The sequence below is a fragment of the Haliotis rubra genome, unplaced genomic scaffold (genome assembly GCF_003918875.1).
Source record: "Haliotis rubra isolate DU_JTF1 unplaced genomic scaffold, ASM391887v1 Scf683, whole genome shotgun sequence".
Lineage (NCBI taxonomy): Eukaryota > Metazoa > Mollusca > Gastropoda > Lepetellida > Haliotidae > Haliotis > Haliotis rubra.
Genome location: NW_025767394.1, coordinates 97146 through 120449, shown reverse-complemented (window position 1 = coordinate 120449; position 23304 = coordinate 97146). Strand labels below are relative to the sequence as shown.

General features: G+C 40.6%; 2 protein-coding genes across 3 annotated transcripts; one reads left to right on the top strand and one right to left on the bottom strand.

The window, feature by feature from the left end:
* On the top strand, positions 1-4514 carry LOC124258127. Of its 2 annotated transcripts, XR_006893505.1 has the most exons (5): positions 1-127; positions 1502-1682; positions 1925-2079; positions 2995-3081; positions 4246-4514. XR_006893505.1 is itself a non-coding variant. In XM_046692195.1 (4 exons), the coding sequence occupies exons 1-4, from the start codon at positions 1453-1455 to the stop codon at positions 4473-4475; spliced, it is 702 nt and encodes a 233-aa protein (XP_046548151.1). In that variant the 5' UTR covers positions 1390-1452; the 3' UTR covers positions 4476-4514. The 2 variants fall into 2 exon arrangements, 1 of the variants encoding a protein (XP_046548151.1); XM_046692195.1 differs by lacking the exon at positions 1-127 and having other exon boundaries at positions 1390-1682.
* Positions 4515-14625: 10111 nt separating this feature from the next.
* On the bottom strand, positions 14626-23063 carry LOC124258124 (mitochondrial import inner membrane translocase subunit TIM14-like). The gene is made up of 6 exons (XM_046692193.1): positions 22919-23063; positions 21396-21447; positions 19045-19121; positions 18452-18528; positions 15141-15211; positions 14626-14833 (listed from the first exon to the last, which is right to left on the bottom strand). Exons 1-6 carry the CDS (start codon positions 22919-22921, stop codon positions 14757-14759), a joined length of 357 nt encoding a protein of 118 aa, XP_046548149.1. The 5' UTR covers positions 22922-23063; the 3' UTR covers positions 14626-14756.
* Positions 23064-23304: the final 241 nt, after the last annotated feature.

Sequence of the window (23304 nt, the reverse complement as noted above, 5' to 3'; positions counted from 1 at the left end):
ACAGTTAACGATAAACGGTAGATGTAGTCACCACGGTATCTTCATACCGTCACTACTCTGTTTTAATACATGTTATAGTGGACACCCCTGGGTATTGGAGTAGCATATGAAGATTATGGATTTGGAAGTGAGTATTTCCCCATGTACAATACCTTACTGATTATACGTAACGAATAATTTTATTCGGCGAATTGTTTCAAGAGGACAATAATTTGGTAGATGTTATACACCTCAGTCAGCATTCTCTAACGGTATGGCGAAGCATTATTCACTTCGGTGCATAGAAGCAGTGGGGTAGCCTAGTGGTTTAAGCGTTCGCTCGTCACGCTGAAGACTCGGGTTCGATTCCCTACATGGGCACATTGTGTGAAGCCCATTTCTGGTGTCCCCCGCCGTGATATTGCTAGAATATTGCTAAAAGCGGCGTAAAACCCAACTCACTCACTCGGGGCATAATTTATGTTATACCAAACGATCCTGACTTCCCAGTTACATTTCCTACAGCACACACAACAAAGGATTTTATCGTGGCTCCTTACTGGACTAGATGATATCCATTGTCATATGCAGCAATGGACTTCCAATGAATCCTCGACTCCTGAGTCTCTAGGACTTCAGTCCTGCCTCACAACGAAGCATGTGTGATACATGTGGTCTCACCTTAGGCAAGCGAGTTTATTCACAATTGCCTCTGTTCACCCAGCAGAAAATGGGTACCCGGTGGGACTATTAACCTTCTAGCACCTCACAGCTTCAGCTTGGGTTATCTGGGGAAATAATAATCAGATTGTGCGCTTTGAGCTGGATATGAGACCTGGAAAGGCGCACTATAGATATTCATATTTATTAATTATTATGTACAACTTGATTTTCTGGTCCATAAAACACTTGATTGTCTGGTTTGGTTACAGACCGCCGTGGCAGGGTACGGCGAACACTGGTGTTTCATGCATATCATTTTCACAACTGCTTGGTCCATTACACAAGACGGAATGTGTTTGTGAGGATAGCTAAGACGAGGAATTCGTTTGGACTGACGTTATACCTTTATCATTAACAAGGTCCTATATCCATCTATCAGTGTCACAGAGCAGCTGCAATACCATAAACCCTGGGATCTCATTAGAACATCGGTGTTTTGTACCAGTGAGTCAGTGCAGTTTCAAGCCGCTTTTAGCAATATCCCAGAAATATCACGAAAAGAAACACCAGAAATGGGTTTCACACATTGTACCCCACCCGGGTCTTTGGTGTGACTAGCGAACGCATTTATCCACTAGGCTAACCCCCCGCCGTCGAGTTTCGTCAATCGCATTACTTTAATCTCGTAAATTTCATTACTTTAGGCAATTTCTCAATGACTAGTACCGTTGTTTGTTTACTGCGAAAAAAACAACCTTTACGACGGAAGCAAATGATGCAGTCTGGGGCATCAACGTAACATACCAACAAATGCTATCACCTTATAACACCTGTATTCATACCTTCCTTGCAATTTTAGAAAACGTCCTGCTGTGTTACGGGGGATACGGGGTAACGGATACGTTGGCCCGTCACTGGGCCGACCGGCTGGTGACTCACTCCGATCTCAAGGGTCTGGCAGTGGGGAAGGTCTATGCAGTGAAGGGACCTCAGGATTCCTTGTATAACGACAAGGAGATTTCAAACTCCAAGCTGGTACAGTGAGTAGCAACACCAACGTCCTGTCCTAAACGTGTGAGTGAGTGAGGTTAGGTTTACGCCGCCGTCACCAATATTCCAGCAATATTCTAGCGGGGAACAACAGAAACGGGCTTCGCCAATTTTTACCCATATGGGGAATCGATCCCGAGTCTTTGGCGTGACGAACAAACGCTTTAACCACTCGCATTACGAAAGGTCATTGAGTTTGAATTTAGTTTCGAGTGTGTCTCGTCTTTTGCAGGCACCTGCTGACGCACCAGAGGCCAGGCTTTGTCGCTGTGGTGGCCCATTCCAGTGGAGCATTTGTAGCCAATGAATTCTTCAGTCAGCTGGCTGCCAATGACATAAACAGACAGTTTGATCAGAAAATATTTTACTACAATTTGGATGGCGATGGTAATATCGCAACAACATGTTCATTTTTCGTGCTAATAAAAGAATTCATTCTAGAAAGCTGTGATTCTGGAAGTAGACGAGTCGCGAATCGTGCCCGTTCACAGCGGACATTTTATCAATTATTCTTCTGTCTTTGCGCAAAGAAATTAGCAACATGTTTTACACACCACGATGTTTTGTAATTATACAAAGGTGAAATCTTATAGATATAACAGGGGATTCTTTGACCAAAGTACTTTTCAGACACATGCATTCTCATTGCATATTTGCTGCTCAGGTGACGAGTGAAATTATAGCATTATTTTATTATTTGTGTTCATGTAGTTTTATACGACAGATATATCAGTATCGTTTTGTATCATAACCTTTCGATAAACACGTATTGTGACACAGATTATTACGATGATGTTTGTTTGTTGTTTAACGCCACACTCAGCAATATTCCAGCTATAAATAATCGAGTCCGGACCAGGCAATCCAGTGATCAACAGCATGACCACATGCATCGATCTTGCTATGACGTGTCAGTCAAATCAGCCTGACCTCCAATCCCGTCAGTCGAGCCTGACGACAAGATCCCTGAAGATCAATTCTAACCTCTTCACGGGTAGACAAGCACGGGTTACTGAAGATCAATTCTAACCCGGATTTTCACAAGCATGGGTTACTGAAGATCAATTCTAACCCGGATCTTCACGGGTTGAACATTTGGTGGTGAACCATTTGTGCTGTACTCATCAAGAGAATAGCTGATGTAAAGACACGGATGACTTGTTTCCAGTTGTGATCACCTCAATCTCTGTCCTCGTACACGAGGTCCAGGAGAATAATCAATTCATCAACTTATACAATGTTTTACATAAGCGTTAGAAACTGTTATTGCTGTGGATAGATACACAATGTTTTATTTTGCAGGAGGACCTTATGGTAATGCCCTATCTATGTTGAGAAAGGAATATTTTGTGTATGCAAGGATGGGATCTGTGTTCTCCATGAATGCCAGTTAGTACCACGACTGACAAGATTCCCGTTAATTAAGTTACTAGCTGATAAGTGGTGGTGGTGGAATTGGTTTAACGTCGTGCTTGAGAATATTTCGCTCATATGACGACGTGCATGCGTGTGTATGTGTATGTGCGGCTGCTTGTACTAGCCCAGACTGAAGCTGGTTTTATAGTGCTAGCCCACTGAGATACAATGCCGCAGTGAAGCATGAATACCCCACTCAGACACATTATACTGACTCCGAGCCGACCAGTCCTTGTTGTACCCATTAATGCCGAACGCCAGGCAGGGACCAACAAGTACCATATTTTAACGTCTTTTGGTATGACGCGGTCGGGGATCGAACCCGCGACCTTCCGCACTCCCGGCGGACGCTCTAACCACTACACCACGGAGGCGGTCAGCTGATAAGTTAAGCTGATAATGTTTCTGTTGTTCGTGTGGTAATAACAATTTGTATTCAGTGATAATATTACTTCCTGTAGTGCAATGTACAAGTGGAGCACAGTGGTGTAGTGATTAGCATGCTGGCCTCTCACGCCAAAGGCCCGAGTTCGAACCCCGGTGGAGACACCAAAATTTGTGACCTTGATCTCATACTGTGGCGTGTCCTTGGGCAAGGCACTTTGTCCACGTTGCACTCAGTCCACCCCGCTGTTTAAAATGGGTACCTGAAAAGCGGATGTACGGACCTATACGGTCGCGCTTAGCGCTTAGTAGCAGCTTTGAAAGTAGAATTCCGTCAGGGTAATAATGTAACGCCAGAGATCAGCATCGCGTTGGATTCTAGGCGCAAAAATTAGCATTATTATTATTATTACATATTGGGTTCTCATGAAAGCAAATCGTGTTTGGTAAAAAATGATATTGTAACTGAAACTGGCTACATGTCATGTAACAAGATACACAATAAACTATGTTAACAGCGAACAGGCATATAACGAACTGTTAGATAAGGCGAACCTCCATGTTTTTGCATACTTTAGTCGAAATGCGTAAAGTTATGGTTCACATTTATAGCAAAACTGTTTCGTTTTTAGAACGTTTTGATAATCAACTTTTCCTTGTAAATAAGTGAATAGATATTGTAATACTTGTTTTCTTGAAGTATTGGGATAGCATAGGGAAACAGGGTTTAAGTTTGTTAAACCCTATCTTCAGATTCGATGAAGTCCCATGGCCGAGGCAATCAGCTTATAGAGCTGGACGGGAGTGAATCCCACTGTCAGAACAGCCGGTGCCTCCATGACGTGATGATCATCCACCACCCCTGGAGCCCCACCTACTTCGACGTGGGCCACGACTACAGCCTGTTTGCATTGGGAGACAGAGAAGTCCAGTCGGCATACATTTCCCATACAGTGTCCCTCCTGTCTGCGATGAGAGACTGAACTACCCAAGATACAGCCAATAAACAACGATTGATTACACACGAGTGGTTATTTATAATTCTAAGATGCTTCGCTAAAAGATCAAAGGCGTCGACAGTGTTTATGTGTAGGAGAAAGGCCGAAATCTGTCGATTAGTTTCGCTCGTGAGGCTCGTTCGAGGCCGTCAGGCCGAGGACGAGCTTCACGAGCGAAAATAATCGACGGATTGGGGACTTTCTCCAACTTAAAACAAAGTCTTCACGTGTCAACCAATCTGCACTGTATATTAGTGTTTTCGTCGTGTTCGTTTACTTGGAAAGTCACACTCGAACGCAACATTCATGCGCAATACATGAGCTCAACTAATCTACGGAATTTTCATATAAAATGCTGAAGGGTTCTGTACATGGTTTACTTCGAATTCAGTTGTACTTGTTGGCTGTTTGCAAAGGAAGATGGATCCCAATGTAAGTTTGTTTATAACGCTAAACAACTTCGTGCGGGGAACGAGCACAGACTACTCAGAGTCGGGGAGAATACACAGATCCAACTGATGGGGCTAAAGCATAGAAAATACGACCGAAAAACTGTCACTGTCAGGGAAAACAAACCCCGCCCAGAGGTGAGGTGAGGTGAAATTGGGTTTAACGTCGCGCTGGAGAATATTTCGCTCATATGACGACGTGCATGCGTGTGTATGTGTATGTGCGGCTGCTTGTACTAGCCCAGACTGAAGCTGGTTTTATAGTGCTAGCCCACTGAGATACCATGCCGCAGTGAAGCAAGAATACCCCACTCAGACATTATACTGACTCCGAGCCGACCAGTCCTTGTTGTACCCATTAATGCCGAGCGCCAGGCAGGGACCAACAAGAACCATATTTTAACGTCTTTTGGTATGACGCAGTCGGGGATCGAACCCGCGACCTTCCGCTCTCCGGGCGGACGCTGTAACCACTACACCACGAGGCGGTCACCCCGCCCAGAACGATGTCTAGTGCGACTGTACGAGAAGTGTATATCCCTTTGGTAAGTCTAGCAGTTCATTTAAGAATCATCATGTCATTACCTGTAATATGTTGAGGAATTCTGGTTGAGTAAATGATAATGTTATATTTCACATGTGTGTAACAAAGTATTAATATTTTCAAGACCTTTAATGATATATATTTTATAATACACGGTACATTTTAATTTGTATAAAGCCGCATATAAAATATGATTATTATGATATATTCCTGAAATTACGTAGAATACTGTTTATTTTGGTTTCTTTATTATTTTTTTATATAATGTTGGGAAATAAGAGATTCTGATGTATTTATGTAAAACCAGGGATAATCTACAACGTTATATAGTCTCCCTGGTAAAACGCATGTGACTTCTTATCATATTTATGAATGTATTTTGGGCCAGTGGCCTATTACTAAATAAAATGTCTGTCTGTCTGTCTTTATTTATCATGCACATGTTTATTCAAGGCCACAAGGGTTCGTGTCCCAGTCTGTACTTTGATCTCTCCGCTACCAGTTAGCTGATGCATGGTTTGCTGACGTCCAGATCGGTGTGCACCCACTGACACAGACAACTCTGCAAGGCAGCCGTTTTCTCAAACCACTCTGAGGGCGACACCTGCGACACGCCTGTATGACTCTCGTATGGATAAACAGCTCGTCACCGAACGGACCGGACACGTCATCAGCAGTCCATAGTTACAAGGTATTGTCTTTTACAATAATTCGTTAATGTCTGACAAATCAGGGAATTAACGTAAAATGCTGTAACAGTATGTAATTAACATTGAAGCTTTTGGGACAAAATTTTTACATTTCTATAGATTTCGTAAACATTCATATTTCACGATTTTAGTTAAGAGATATTGTACTCAGTTATCAGTTCTAAGTAGGACAATATAGACTTGTAGACAAATTTCTGATTTTCCTGTGCCACAATTAGTTGGAAACCTTATTACTAGTACCAAAATTTACAGTTAAATGAATAATAACTCCATCGTTATTTAATAACATTGTTCGAAGCACACATATGATGTCTGTTTCTGATTAAATGACATCAGTGAAATAGTATACCTCCACACAATTAAACATCACTACTGTTTCTTTCAGCGAACGTCCAAAGAAATGGCCAGGAAAGTAGATGACATCGTTCAAAGGAAAAGAACTGCGACAGCAACAACGGGCTCATCGACAACAATCCGTTGGCACAGAAGAACCGCCTCCGGAGAAGAGAATATTGGAGGGAAAAAAATATAGTCCTTAAAGACGGCACCCGCACCTCCGTTCAGTTGTAATTCTTGAATCAATTAAAAACCTGAAACCTGTTTTTTGTTATATTTTCTGGAATTGTTTGTGACAAGGTGCACCCATTGACAGTTATAATCGAAAAAGTTTATTTGATTGTCCCTTCTCGTACATGATTACGAGGATTCATCGGGTGTCTTGTCGCAAATGGATTGTACCAGGTATTCTGGGTGGCTTTTTAGTCACGTGATGGAGAAGGGGAGTGTATTTCAAAGGCTGCAGGCATGTAAAACTAATCAAGACTTTTCGAACATTATCTGACTAAAGACTACTATTTGAGGTCTCAAATAGTTGAGAATATTCATGGAACTTTGTTTTAACAGGCGATAAAGTACACTTTTTGCATGACGTCACAATGTATTGACGTCACAACGCCATTCTCGTCTGCCCCCTCGTAATCAAACGTACCCAGTTGTCATCGCCTTCGGAGCATACCATTTCTTGGTTTGCAGTTGTTTCACTCAGCTAATATCACTGGTGGAAAGATTACGTTTATGTTTTTCGACGGATAATATGTCTCATATCGACTCACAATTAAACAGCGACACGGCAACGCTCGCAATGTTTACATTCCCACAATGCATCCGTGGGATGTCGCGCGTCTAGTCAGCTTCATCTGGATGTATAATGTGTCTGAGTGGGGTATTCATGCTTCACTGCGGCTCGGTATCTCTGTGGGCTAGCACTATAAAACCAGCTTAAGTCTTGGCTAGTACCAGCAGCCACACATACACATACACACGCATGCACGTCGTCATATTAGCGAAATATTCTCAAGCACGACGTTAAACCCAATTTCACCTCACCTCTTAAATAGTACGAACATTCCATCCCGACTTGATTCCAATATTTTATTGGAACTTTAATATTGTTTCTAACTTTGATTCAAGGTTAACATTTCAAGGTTCAAATCCAACCAATATTCCACGTCGTTTATTGAAGCATTATTATCTTAAGATTAATTCAACACGGCAGTTCGTGTTGTGTTTACTTTACTCTATTTCGACTTCCCAAACACCGCACCTCCATCGGTTAAGATTGTTTACATAAACACGTGTCAGTCAGGACAAAAGCCTTGTATATTTCACGCAGGTGTTCGCCAGAATTGTTACGTGCTGTCATGGTTACGAGTTTAGCCAATCGGGACACACTTCCGTTGCACGAACTTTTCATGCGCGTTATTCAGAATCTTTGGTGGAGGCAGACGCGACGAAATGTTTATAATGACGCGGTGTATGTCAAATTTATGTGGTAAAGCCCTTTGTTAATTGACTTATAGGCACAGGCACTTTCGGTCACAATTTCTTCGATAACATACGATTTCTTCGGGCATTGAGTACGTTGTCACATGTTATCATTCACTTTGGCTATCGATGGTTTTCAGTAAATTTTAGCATCCATTTACCAGTCATCTTTGTCTATTTAAACGATGAAATCTTTTATAGAGGATGGAGTGGTCATCATTCCATGTACAATAACGTGTATATTTGAACGAATGAATACACATGATTAGCAAAAACAATTTTGCTTGAGCTTGTGTTTCAAATACTGTCAACCTTTGATCAGTACATGTACCACCCATGTCACGTGAGCTTACAACAGTGAGACATTGTCTCCGTAAATCGACCATGTGACATGAATTTACAACAGTGATACATTGTCCCCGTAAAACGCCCATATGACATGAATTTACAACAGTGACACATTGTCTCCGTAAAACGCCCATGTCACGTGAGCTTACAGGTCTGTTCTGGACGTCCTGTTTTCCTCTTGCCTTGTAAGGTTCCAGTCAAGCGCTTGTCTGGTGATATTTGTTTTGTGTTTTCTTAGCGTATGTCCAATCTAACGCCACTTTTGTCGCTTGATCTGTGGAGACTTTATCGAACCACTTGATACGGAGGATCTGTCGGAGACACTAATGTTGAGGAAAGTCTGTATTTTGATGGAGCTGGTCATGGTTACTCTCCACGTTTCCGATCCCTAAAGCAGGACAGGACGAACATTTGAGCTGAAGATCCGGAGTTTTCAGGGATAGGACCGTGCTTTTCCAGATCGGTCTTAATGTGGTGAAAGCATAATGGGCTTTTCTGATGCTAGCCTTGATTTCCTCGTCTGTGCCACCAGTTGTACTGATTTTGCTGCCCAGATAGGGGAATTCGGTGACGTCTTCAATCACTTGTCCGTTGATCTGTAATGAATCTTGCTGTTTGTTTTGGGTCTTTAGAACTTTCGTCTTATCTCTGTTTGTCTTGAGGCCACCTGGGCTTGAGACAGTTCACAGTTCATCCAGCTTGTATTGCATGTCCTTGAGCCTGTGTGCTAGGACCGCTAGGTCATCGGCAAAGTCGAGGTCCCCAAGTCTACTGGTGAGAGAAACAATAGTCACTTTTTTAACTTTGTAAACCATGAAGAAATGTCAATAAAATTATTCCATCATTTATTCTAAATAAAGCTAGGCTGTAACACATATTGTGTGATTTTTCCGATTGCAAAGTCAGAAAACTTATTTTTTTTATTGTATAAAGTGAAATTATTTGGATTCAGCTATTATTGAGTCAGCTATGACCGTCTGAAAATATTTTGGGAGACTTTTCTTTGTCGCGATTCCCAGCGTATTTGGCAATAGTCATCACAATTTCCCATTGTCTTGGTATCGACACAGATCGGTCTGTCAAAATCAGCAACGTCGGAATGATAAAATATCACAATCTAAAACTGGCATATTCCTTGAAAATGGAATACGATCAATGTCTGATTTGTTCTGTATTCATGATGCTGGAAAACGCATTGTCAATCACTTTCAGTCAGAAACAGGTTGGTGTATAGCATTCGTCTCACCTGATAGTGACCACCTCCGTGGTGTAGTGGTTAGAGCGTCCGCCCGGAGAGCGGAAGGTCGCAGGTTCGATCCCCGACCGCGTCACACCAAAAGACGTTAAAATATGGTACTTGTTGGTCCCTGCCTGGCGCTTGGCACTAATGGGTACAAGGACTGGTCGGCTCGGAGTCAGTATAATGTGTCTGAGTAGGGTATTCATGCTTCACTGAGGCATGGTATCTCAGTGAGCTAGCACTATAAAACCAGCTTCAGTCTGGGCTAGTACAAGCAGCCGCACATACACATACACATGCATGCACGTCGTCATATTAGCGAAATATTCTCAAGCACGACGTTAAACCAAATTTCACCTCACCTAACCCTAATAATGGTAAAGGTAAACTTGACTTTGCTGCAATATTGCTGAATGTAACTTAAAACCATACTCCCTCTCCATGGTATTTATCATTAGCCAAAGATTGGTTATATCAAGATAAGTGTATGTACTTCACTCTGCCAAAATACATGTAAATATTTTGATGAGCATTTAGAAGGATGTGAAAGTAATATTGCCATTGGCACCTGCTGGTTTGTTGATGTATTCAGAGTAACTTAACACACAGCACTACAACTGCAACAGTTGGAAAGATTCGATAGTGTCTCCATTCTTTGTTTAATGATTTGATAACAAGTCAGCAAGACTTCATTGTTTTGTCATCTAACCACTTCTGTGACCATTGTTCACAAATATGGTAAAACACCCAGTACACCTTCATTACTTGAGCTGCATCAGTCTGGAACTGAACACATGCTCATGGCTCCTGTCTGTGTGACAATTTAACAAACACATACACACGCATGCACGTCGTCATATGAGCGAAATATTCTCAAGCATTTTGAGAAACGTTAAACCCTATTTCACCTCACCTAACCTGGTAGTGTATCTGCTTTAGTCTCAATGAATAATAATGATGAATAACCAAGCTTAATAGAATCGCTCTGTGAACGTTGCAAATTATTTTGCCTAAATACTGTAACGTCGCAGGAAATTATAATTTTGATGCTGTATTTCTTTACCTCTTGATCTCGACTTTGCCAGTTGTGAAATTTAACAAACTGTCGTGCCGTTACCTGGAATGTTTCTGTAGTAAGACATCCCTTAAACTGTTATATGTTTAGTAGATGTATTGGGTTGAATGAGGTTTTTCAATGTTGATGTTCGATAACGTGTGGGGAATGGGAGATACACATCTCTGGAATATTGCTGAGGGTGGCGTTAAACAACAAACCGACCAAACCTAGACGTCTTACTGAAAATGTGCAGATAAGAGGAAAACTTATTTGCAGCAGATGCGACGTTTCGGTAGATCCTAACACTGTTATCAAGCAAATGATGATAACGGTGTTAGTACCTACACCGAAACGTCGCATTTACTGGAAATACGAAGTTGTATATCCATAAAAAGTGTTCCTCTACATCACACCAGCTTCTAAATGTCACTTAAGGAAGTTATGTGCAGAGAACTCTGGAAAGTAGGTTGCCAATACATGAAGTCGAGCCCAACAGCGGTGGACTCCTCTCACGCAACAGTTAAAATCACTGTTTTCCAACTGGAATGAAGCACGCTTTTCGGAAACGCTGAACATTTTGGGCAAGTTACCAACTTGGATATATTCCTGTATTCTACGTTTGTTCAGTTCCTATGGCGATCAGTGCTGTGGTGACATACCGCGGTCAGATTGTCAACTTTAATATTCCACTTAAGTGAATGTCTGAAATTCAGCTGTGAAGAAAACCCTCAGTTTGGAAGGGGTTCACAAGCAGGAGGTGGGGTCCTGCGCTGTCCATTAGATCTGAGAAATTATGTCCTATTTTGGGCACTTAGTGATGATGTTCCATTACAATTCATGTCCTAAATAGGGGATAACGGTCGGTTGGTTTGTTGCTAAACATCGCAGTCGGCAATAATGCAGCTATATGTCTGTAAAAAATCGAGTCTGGACCAGACAATCCAGTGATCAACAGGATGAACATCGATCTACGCAACTGGGATACGATGACATGTCAACCAAGTCAGCGAGCCTTGGTTGACACGTCATCGAATCCCAATTACGTAGATTGATGCTCATGCTTTTGATCACTAAATAATAGCTAGCCATATTTGTGAGAAAAGACCAAAAGGATGCAAGTTGTTGATGTTTACAAATTTGCAAGCTGTTTAGCATAGAAATAAAAAATCAAGGTTAAAAATCAAGACAAATCTGGCATTCAATCACTGGATCCTGGTCATATTATGGGAAGCAACTCTGAACAATGTCCTACAAACATGATACAAAAAAATGACCATGAAGTTTTTTTGTTGCATCATTCTGCAATATTCCAGCCATATAACTGCAAACAGTCAACCCCAGACATGACAATCCAGTGACTAACATGATGAGCATCTGTCCACACAATCAACATGTAATATTTGCAACAATCAATTTAGTTGGCCTGACCACCCAATCCCTGTCACAATTGGTTTGTTGTTTAATGCCGCACTCAGCAATATTCGAGCAATGTGGTGGCGGTCTGTAAATAATCGAGTCTGGACCAGACAATCCAGTGATCAACAGCATGAGCATCAATCTAGGCAATTGGGATATGATATGTATCAACAAAATCAACGAGCCTGCCCCCCTGATCCACTTAGACGCCTGTCACGACAACCATGCATTACTGAAGATCAATTCTGGCCCGGATCTTCACTTGTACTTGTCACAGCAAGCACAGGGATAGAAATACTTCTTTTTCTAAGTGTGCCTAAGGGCACCAGACAAATATTTTAGGTGTGCCTTTCTGAAATCGAGTATGCCCACATGTTTTTAGAGTAAATGACAATGATGATGATCATTTGAAATTTATTGTTAAATAAAGAAATGAGTTTATGAACATTCAGATATGTATGGTATTGTTAAATTTGCAAAAAAATATTTGTTTGGGGGATTAAATGATTATTTGTGAGTTATGTCTCTTAAGAAATTAGGCGTGTCAAAAGGGCACCGAGAACATTTTGTAGCTGTGCCATTTCTGTATTTACAGTGCCATGAAACACTAATATATGGAGTATTTCGAAACCTGAAGCATGTGTTCAACACAGAAACAATGATATCACCAAGGTCTATAATCATACAGCATGTGACTTGAATACTGTATTAACCCAACAGCTACAACAATTAGTGAGTGAATACTGTATTAACCCAACAGCTACAACAACTAGTGAGTGAATACTGTATTAGCCCAACAGCTACAACAACTAGTGAGTGAATACTGTATTAGCCCAACAGCTACAACAACTAGTGAGTGAATACTGTATTAACCCAACAGCTACAACAACTAGTGAGTGAATACTGTATTAGCCCAACAGCTACAACTAGTGAGTGAATACTGTATTAACCCAACAGCTACAACAACTAGTGAGTGAATACTGTATTAACCCAACAGCTACAACAACTAGTGAGTGAATACTGTATTAGCCCAACAGCTACAACAACTAGTGAGTGAATACTGTATTAACCCAACAGCTACAACAACTAGTGAGTGAATACTGTATTAGCCCAACAGCTACAACAACGAGTGAGTGAATACTGTATTAGCCCAACAGCTACAACAACTAGTGAGTGAATACTGTATTAACCCAACAGCTACAACAACTAGTGAGTGAATACTGTATTAGCCCAACAGCTACAAGAACTAGTGAGTGAATACTGTATTAACCCAACAGCTACAACAACTAGTGAGTGAATACTGTATTAACCCAACAGCTACAACAACTAGTGAGTGAATACTGTATTAACCCAACAGCTACAACAACTAGTGAGTGAATACTGTATTAGCCCAACAGCTACAAGAACTAGTGAGTGAATACTGTATTAACCCAACAGCTACAACAACTAGTGAGTGAATACTGTATTAGCCCAACAGCTACAACAACGAGTGAGTGAATACTGTATTAGCCCAACAGCTACAACAACTAGTGAGTGAATACTGTATTAACCCAACAGCTACAACAACTAGTGAGTGAATACTGTATTAGCCCAACAGCTACAACTAGTGAGTGAATACTGTATTAGCCCAACAGCTACAACAACTAGCGAGTGAATACTGTATTAACCCAACAGCTACAACTAGTGAGTGAATACTGTATTAACCCAACAGCTACAACAACTAGTGAGTGAATACTGTATTAACCCAACAGCTACAACAACTAGTGAGTGAATACTGTATTAGCCCAACAGCTACAACAACTAGTGAGTGAATACTGTATTAACCCAACAGCTACAACTAGTGAGTGAATACTGTATTAACCCAACAGCTACAACAACTAGTGAGTGAATACTGTATTAGCCCAACAGCTACAACAACTAGCGAGTGAATACTGTATTAACCCAACAGCTACAACAATTAGTAAGTGAATCTAGTTCTACGCCCATTTTTAGCACTATTCCAACAATACCACAGCAGGGGACACCAGAAATTAGCTTCAGATATTGTACCCATAGCCTAGTGGTTAAACCGTTTGCTAGTCACGTCGAAGACTCGAGTTCGATTCCCCACATGGATACAATGTGTGAAGCCCATTTCTGGCGTCACCCGCAATGATATTGCTGGAATATTGTTAAGGCCTAAACAAAAAAATGCTGTGGTTCCGATTACCCGACCGACCCTTGAATTCTGGTACCAATCCTATTATTTTCAAGAGGACTGAATAAAATAAGCTTTCAGATACCACTGAATTTTCCCAACGCCGACATATATCGGTCATTCTGATACAGAAAGTCGATATGATGGCTGCAAGCTTGATTGAATAAACAATTACACATTACTTTGTACTTTCCTTCTGAAAAATATATGTGAAAAAAAATATTCCTACCCACCTACCCTAATTTTTAAAGAGGTGCAATCGGAACCACAACACTTTTATTATTTGGCCTAAGAGCAGCATAACAGTAAACTCACTCATTGCTAACTTTTATAACTAACAACATCCATTCTCCATGTATATTTTCTTTATTGAAAAATCCAACTATTTACAATATACTGATCGCACCAACATATCTGGGAGTGAGGTCCTGCTACACCGGGCACCTCCAACAGTCACACATCATACACACTCATGTTGAAATCAAGAACTCCCGGCGCGTGTGTTGTCCAGACAGTCCTTGGCTTCGTTAATCTTAGCTGCCAGGAAGGGGGAGCCACCTGGAATAACATAACATATGAGAATGTGAATGAGTTGAGTTTTATGCCGCACTCAGCAATATTCCAGCTATATAGCAGCGGTTTGAAAATAATCGAGTCTAGACCAGACAATCTGTGATCCACAGCATGGGCAGCAGATCAATCTATGTAATTAGGAACTGATGACATGTGTCAACCAAGTCAGCGAGCCTGACCACCTGATCCCGTTAGTCGCCTCTTATGACAAAGACTAATTCTAACCAGATCTTCATGGGTCACTATATAATGAAGAGCATGTAGTGTTTGAATATGGAATTCTTATACATACCTCTGTCAGGGTGGTTCAACAGCATTATTCTCTTGTGTGCCTCCTTGATTTTAGCCTTGCTTGCAGCTGGGCTGAAAGTGACCAATTGGATAAAGTACAGTGTGTTGATGTTTTTTGTGTTATACAGGGATGAGAATGAAGTTTTGAGGAAAACTCTCAAAACTAGCCGAAGCTCCTGATATTTAGGCATTTTAGACCTTTAAAACTGGCTCCGAAATGACAATATCGTGAATACAAGCAACCATTAAAAAACTTTAAATCTGCTGAAGCACATTCATACAATTGTCAATGGATTTAGATGATTCACAAAAATGACCCTTGGCGTTATGAAATTCCCGGAATTTCACGGATCCACGGAACATTCTCATCCCTGGTTACAGGTTATACTACACTAAATGAGAATCGCTTGCTCACTGAGCGAGATGCGTATGTAAACAAATGAAGAGATAAAGACATGTGACAGCTGTGATTGGATGAAATAGTGTAAGATGTTTATGTTTTTTAAAAGCATATCCAACCAGTAATTAAAACTGACCACAATTTTAAGTATTCAGAGCTGTGATTTCCATCACCATGACTTATGCTTATTGTGTGTACATATATTTTCCAGTAGGTGACATTTGGTGCGGATCTGGGGTTGATGTGTTCTGCTTCCTGTGCTCGCAAAACGAGCCGGACAAGTTGGCCAGATAGTGTGTTTTATGGTAGTTTAAAGGCCAGAGTGTACCCATGTGCACATGGAATGGCTGTTGATAGCCTGGATTATTTAAAAAAAAATATAAGGCTACTATAGAAGTCTATGGGAAAACATTTGGTGTTGTGTAACCTGTAGGGTTCGAGCACTTTTCAGTAATTCATACTTTACATGATTTCCTGTGTTTATTTCACCATGGAAACATGTTAGCATTAATGTAGAGGCAAATTTAAAGGTACTGGGAGTAAAGATAGGGTTGTTTTGAGTGGAATAGATTGTTTTAGTGTCCAGAATATGAACGTTGCTTCGTTTTGTGGTCGAACAGTGGGAAAAGACCCTCACGGTGAGTCTTGCCATCAAGTAGTGGTTCCCTGGTTTCTAAATTTGTTGGAACTGATGAATTTGACAACAAATTAGGTTAAAATCACCACTGCCACAACAATGTGAGTGTCTAAGTTCATCTCCAGAAGGTCAATTTGAAGTCAAATGATAAGAATATCATGAAATTTGTTCACTGCTGACAGCAGAACATGTCACAAACCCTTGTTTTAAATGCAAACAGTGTAGCATATGATCAATTCTTTCTGCCTGTCCCTTTTGAATATGCAACGACCACCTAATTTCATTTCCTTTTAAAAATATACCCCTTTTTCACCCATAGGACTTTCAAAATGAATTTCTGTTTTATTAACAACTGTCTCATTGCTGTTATAGATTTTATGATTTGACATGTAATGTAATCTCAACACTATTTTCAGCTTGTAGAATGCCTGTTGGTGAATGGGGAGGTGTATCTTCACAAATACAGCAGAAAAGAAGCCTTCACATCCAATGTGGTATTTCGACATGCGGCCAAAGTCTGTTGTTGGCAGTGTCTAATCAAGCATACTCCCTTTGCTTCGATATGCTTCACCGCCTTGTAGAAGTTGCAGTACTTGGACATGTAGGTACATATAGTACATTTAAGTGTCCCAGTCCAGTTAAGGCACCAAAATGTCTCACTACCAAATTCCATCACTTTCGGTCATCCTCATCCATTAGAAAATTTCTGACAGTGTCCCCTTAATGCCTCAGTGTGTAGTATTTCAGCTTCCCAGACATGAAATAAGGGCTGTACATCAATCCCAGAAGCTGCTTAGATGTAAATAATAGCAACTGACCCTTGTGGAATGTAATATTATGGGTCTGAATTCACATTTTATTGACTTGAGAGTGTTCGATATCTTAAAATTATCTCCCCTGTTTACCCAAATACATTGTGTCTTTCTCTAACCCAGTAACCCATAAATTACTGCAGAGAAGCTCTGTTTTTAGCTGATATTGTCAAATACTGTTAATTGTAATTATAAATATTCAGTTTAGGGCAGGGTTACCAATAAATTTCCAAAGTTATGTGGATTTTTTCACTTTGTTCCCTCTACACTGGCTTATACATGAAATTGGCAAGTGTAACAGCCTCAAAACAATACACAGTCAATAGTTTTGAATTTCTGGAAGTATTTCAAAGTCTTAGCTTGATGAATCAATAGATTCAAATGTAAGTTCTTATGTTTCTAAATTTTCCTACAGGTTATACTACACTAAATGAGAATCGCTTGCTCACTGAAGCGAGATGCGTATGTAAACAAATGAAGAGATAAAGACATGTGACAGCTGTGATTGGATGAAATAGTGTAAGATGTTTATGTTTTTTAAAAGCATATCCAACCAGTAATTAAAACTGACCACAATTTTAAGTATTCAGTGCTGTGATTTTCATCACCATGACTTATGCTTATTGTGTGTACATATATTTTCCAGTAGGTGACATTTGGTGCGGATCTGGGGTTGATGTGTTCTGCTTCCTGTGCTCGCAAAACGAGCCGGACAAGTTGGCCAGATAGTGTGTTTTTATGGTAGTTTAAAGGCCAGAGTGTACCCATGTGCACATGAAATGGCTGTTGATAGCCTGGATTATTTTTAAAAAAAATATAAGGCTACTATAGAAGTCTATGGGAAAACATTTGGTGTTGTGTAACCTGTACACAGCTTTTCCAGTAGAAAATAAGAAGACATGTAATTAACCATTACCCTGGTAACACAAGAGTCATAAAAAAAAGATATTGGCATATCAGCAATTGCAGTTATGAGATTGATGAACAGTTACCATGGTTACTCAACAAACATTAAAAGATTATGGCTAACCTGTTACTCAACAAACATACAATTGATTGATTGATTGATTGATTTTGACACCACACTCAGCAATATTCCAGCTATATGGTGGCAGTCTGTAAATAATCTAATCTGGACCAGACAATCCAGTGAACATCATGAACATTGATCTACCTAACTGGGAGCCAGTCTGACCACCTGATCCTGTTAGTCACCTCTTATGACAAGCATGGGTTGTCTTTCATGACCACCAGCACCTGTATGGTGATTATTGAACAGTTACCATGGTGACAGAATGTATATACAAAGGACTTTCTTATCTGACCCCTTGCACCTGTGCTTTGATTTATGCACAGTTACCATGGTGACACAACATATAAAGGACTTGGCCCCTTGCACCAGGGCTTTGATTATGTACTGTTAACAAGGGAACACAACTAACACAAAAAGGGTGATGGCTTACCTGACCCCTAGCACCAACCCCGCTTCTCTCTTGGTCATCTTTGGGTCAAAGCCTCCTTTGTAGTACTTGCTGAAGGCCTGGGAAGACAAAAATTGTGAATTATTTTTTCAGTGAGTGAGTTTTGTTTTACGCCGCACTCAGCAATATTCCCGCTCTATGACGGCAGCCTGTAAATAATCGAGTCTGGACCAGACAATCCAGTGATGAACATCATGACCATCGATCTACGCAATTGGGATATGATGACATGTGTCAACCTAGACAGTAAGCCTGACCACCCAATCCTGTCGGTCACCTCTTACGACAAGCATGACTTACTGACGATCAATTCTAACCCGGATCTTCATGGGTCTTTAAATTTGACCATTGCCCAGAGCATTCTGTGTTGTGTCGCAACATCTGACCAGTTGTTGGTCGATTCATTGATCTTCTCCCAAATTACATGGGAAGTGGTGTAGCCTTGTGGTTAAAGCGTCAAGCTGCAGATCCAGGTTCGATTCAGCACATGGGCGTCCCTGCCGTGCTGATGCTGTGACGTCAACTTAAACTCACTCACTCACTCACTCCCAAAATTCCACACAGCATTAACTTACACCTGACTGAGGAAGAGCATCTAGTTGTTTCTTCAGTGTCTGCTGAGCGACGCGTCCGTAACGTACGAGATAACGACCTGTAAAAAACAGTGACACTTGTTAATTTCCACCACTGCGCAGTTGATGAAGTCATTATTGTTGCCTTATTTGTTTATAGAACTGACTTCAATATGTTTTGCATCCATGTATACAGTTGATTTCTATCACTTAAATGCACAGTCTTATAAGAAATGTGTCCAAAATGAATAGGCCTTGCATGGTCATGTACAAAAACAATCGCTGATGTGTCAATGTTGAGGAGACTGGAAATATTGTTAGGGACTGGAAAATAGCTTCGAGACTATCTTAACTGCAACACCTCAGGTTTTAACAGAATGCTGTTTAACTGTATGATTCAGTTAATGCAATAATTAATTATTGTAATTTTTCGTTTGTCTAAGATGTATTTGTTACTGTTCTCGGCAAACAGATCAAAAGAAACCTTGTATTAATTGCAATGGTGATGTATTTGCATATTTCACACAGTTGTACTTAATTGGCGGTGTGTGGTCTTGTGCATGGAGACCAGGGCCCCGTTCCTCAAAGCGATCGTATCGCTACGACTGTCGTAAGGCCATGTTAAAGCAGGGGAGATACGATCGCCTTAGGGATTACAATCTTAAGCCCATTCTTAACACATTGGCTACGATCAAAGTTAAGAATTCTTAGGGCTAAGAACGTTTCGAGAATAAGGGCCCTGGTCACAAATCAGGTGAAGTTAAACAACCATGGTCACAGAGAGTCCTTTGATGGGCGACTGTGTTCTGCAGCTTGACTCCTGAGTGTTTCTAGGACTTCTGTCCTGCACACATGTGGTCTCACCTTAGGCAAGTGTGTTTGTAAAAAATTGATTCTGTTCAACCAGCAGTGAATGGGTACCTGGTGGGATGGGTCATATGACTGTTAACATTCTAGTGCCTCTCAGGCAGCTTGGGTTAACCAGGGTTGAAATGTCTTAGCGCTTTGAGAACTGACAAGTGCATGGGTACAAGTGCTTTATTAATGTCCATTATTAGTACTATTTTATCTGGTGCTTGTAATCGACACACTGTGAATTGCCAACATGAAACTTCCTATCTCTAAGGTGGGCTCAATCAGCAGTGATCTAATGATATGGCACTACAACACTGTATCACACTATAAGGCTCATTATACAATACATCCATTTACAATTCCATATATCAATACATACAATACATCACAAGTTGAATTGATGTAAAAACATGTTAGTAGATGTTCAAGAAGTAGATTACGCAGATCTCTGATATTTTCTGGTTGGCTATTAATAGAAAAATCATCAACGCGCCCCAAAGTGTATAAATTCCTCCCCTACAATATCCCATTTTCACTGTGAACTAAAATCAAAGAATTCAAGGCTGTGACTTAACTGCATTTAATGTCATTATTTGCTTGATAACGGTGTTAGGATCTACACCGAAACATCGCAACTACTACTGCAACAAAGAAGTTGTCCATCCATAAAAAGTGTTCCACTTCATGCATAAAGGAAGATAATATGAACTTATGAAATAGACTGACTGACTGACTGAGTTTGGTTTTACGCCGCTTTTAGCAATATTCCAGCAACATCACGGCAGGGGACACCAGAAATGGGCTTCACACATTGTGCCCATGTGGGGATTCGAACCCGGGACTTCGGCCTGAAGAGCCAACGCTTTAACCATTAGGCTACCCCACCGCCCCTTATGAAATAGAAGCAGTGTATCAGGATATGAATCTTATGATGCAAACCTGCGTTCCACAGGAGATATTGCTTGTGTAAGATCAAACGGGATCTCCTAGGAGATATCATTTAGACAGATTTTGTACAATGCCTTGACAATTCTACGATGTCATGAACTTGATGACGTCACAATGCTATGAAATTGCAGCACTACAAGTCTAATGGCAGAAGCGTGTTCAGAGATGTACCTTTTTCATTGAAAACTAATCAAGAGTAATTATTTATGACAAATAGAATCTCACCTGAGTGTCTTCTGATATCAAATATATCAACACTCGTTGATAATAGTAAAATATCCTTGTCAAGCCTCAGATATTTGTAACTTTATCAACTAGTGGTGATATAATTGATATAAAAAAACACTTGGGTGAGATTCTTTATGTATCGTATTGCACCCATGTCACTGGGGTACATGTATCGAATTACACCAAGATCGGGATATGAATAGTGTCCCACCAATATCATTGGGGTATGTATCATGTTGCACCCACATTATCAGCATACATATGCTATTGTTCACCTCATGTATTTCTTCTGTACAGCATCATATCTTCACACAGTGACTTACCTCCGAAACCAACAGCTGCAAGGCCAAGCCCCGCCAGGACGAGTCCTGATGACTGAAAAACAAATAAAAAGGTTCCTTGAGCACCATGCAGGCAGATAGATACGGGATGCTTTATGCCTGTGCATGCTTACTGAAGTATGAAGCTTCAAAGAGTTAGGCCAAATGTAAACGTCTGAGTTTCTCTTCTCAAACTTGGAAAAAGTGTCAAAATGTGTCGTTCATACTCTTTGGAAAGTAAGTTCCACAGTCAAATAACAACCCTCTTGACAGGATTCACTAATGGTAAAGGGACACTTGACTGGAGAGGAGATCCAGGAGCTATTGATATATCTTTGGTTAAGCTACCCGAAACCTAAACATGTTAAACAGCTAACCATAACATGCTGAAGGGGTTGTTGGTGGCACAAGTACTTAGGGCTGGGACGATTCACCGATGCATCACAATACATTAAATCATCTTAAATTTTGATACAGTGTCATTCTTTCAAGGTGTATGTATCATGATACGTATCGTATCACAGGTAAAACATCGCGATATGTATTATTATTATTATATGATATTTATATAGCGCACATATCCAGGCAACTAGTGCTTGCTTGCTCATCACATAGTGTATCATCTAAGCCCTTCAATGTACCCAGGTATGTTTTACTATATAGAAATGTACCCTAAACCATTGTAAATCTAGTCAAACTACATAAAGGTATGTGGTACCCTAATCGTCGGACACTGCCATATAGCTGGAATATTGCTGAGTGTGGCGTTAAACAACAATCAATCAAATCAATCAAACTAATCAGGGACAAACCGAAACCTTATATAGTTACACCCATTCAACTGACTGTGGGTGGTATTGTGCATCTCGAATTATTCACTCTGTATGCTTGTTTCTTATATAAGTTATAACACAATCAAATGTATCTAATACAACTATACAGTTATGATCAAAAGAATTTAATACAATTATACAGTTACGATCAAGAGAATGGCACCCTGTAGATTGGGCTCGTCCTGGGGTAGACATCTGCAGTACTGCTGATGGGGGTTGTCAGCACTGGTACTTCAGATGCGTACCCCAGGTACGTTTCTGTACAAAGGTAGCGGTATTAAGCTGCAAACTGTAAACTGCATTGTTACAGTGTTACCATGGTTACAATCTCTCAGTCACATAACATTAACGCTACAAAAGTGAGTGAGTAGTATGGCTTTTAGCCGCTTTTAGCAATATATTCCAATAATATCACGGCGGGGAACACAGGGAATGGAAATCAGCCTCCACACATTGTACTCATGTGGGAATCGTACCCGGGTCGTCAGCGTGACGAAACAACGCTTGAACCAATACGCTACCCCAGAGCCTCTAACATTACAAGAACAGTGTACGGCATATTCTATTGCAAGCCTTTCAGTAGAATATGCCGATCGTTCCGTGTAAACAGAAGCAGCGTTCAACATACCCGGTACTCGAAGTAAACATTAAACTCCCGACCACACCGAGTTGATTGAGGGCATTAGCACTTACCATCGTATGTGGTCTGAAACTTCTGTTCTGTTGATATTTAGTAGTGTAGATCTTTTAAGATGCTCTCGAAATGTTTACATTCCAACTTTTGTTATCACACGCAATTTTAGCAAGGCCTTGCACATCCGGATATGGATAACAGGTGCGCGATGTTGGAATGGCGTTTTTCGTGTACTTATTTCAAAATTATTTTACATCTAAAACTTGGAGGCGTAAATCAAGACGCTATAAACATTGAACAATTTAAACTGATATTACTGTATCAAGCATTATACAACATTACTTACGTCATCCAACATTTTGCGACATGCCGACATCCGGTTTCCTCCAGTACGTTGCCAAATCCGCCATCGTGCTTAACTGTTTAAAGGTGAAACATTCACATT

What these genes read in the sequence shown, in the direction of transcription:
- LOC124258127 (XM_046692195.1), top strand. Translation starts at nt 1,453, where the DNA reads ATGCTATCACCTTATAACACCTGTATTCATACCTTCCTTGCAATTTTA. An exon ending in TCAAACTCCAAGCTGGTACA is followed by an intron (nt 1,683 to 1,924) that starts GTGAGTAGCAAC and finishes CGTCTTTTGCAG; the next exon opens with GCACCTGCTGACGCACCAGA. An exon ending in TGTGTTCTCCATGAATGCCA is followed by an intron (nt 3,082 to 4,245) that starts GTTAGTACCACG and finishes CCCTATCTTCAG; the next exon opens with ATTCGATGAAGTCCCATGGC.
- LOC124258124 (XM_046692193.1), bottom strand. An exon ending in ATGCTCTTCCTCAGTCAGGT is followed by an intron (nt 18,529 to 19,044) that starts GTAAGTTAATGC and finishes TTGTCTTCCCAG; the next exon opens with GCCTTCAGCAAGTACTACAA. An exon ending in GTTGAACCACCCTGACAGAG is followed by an intron (nt 14,834 to 15,140) that starts GTATGTATAAGA and finishes ATGTTATTCCAG; the next exon opens with GTGGCTCCCCCTTCCTGGCA.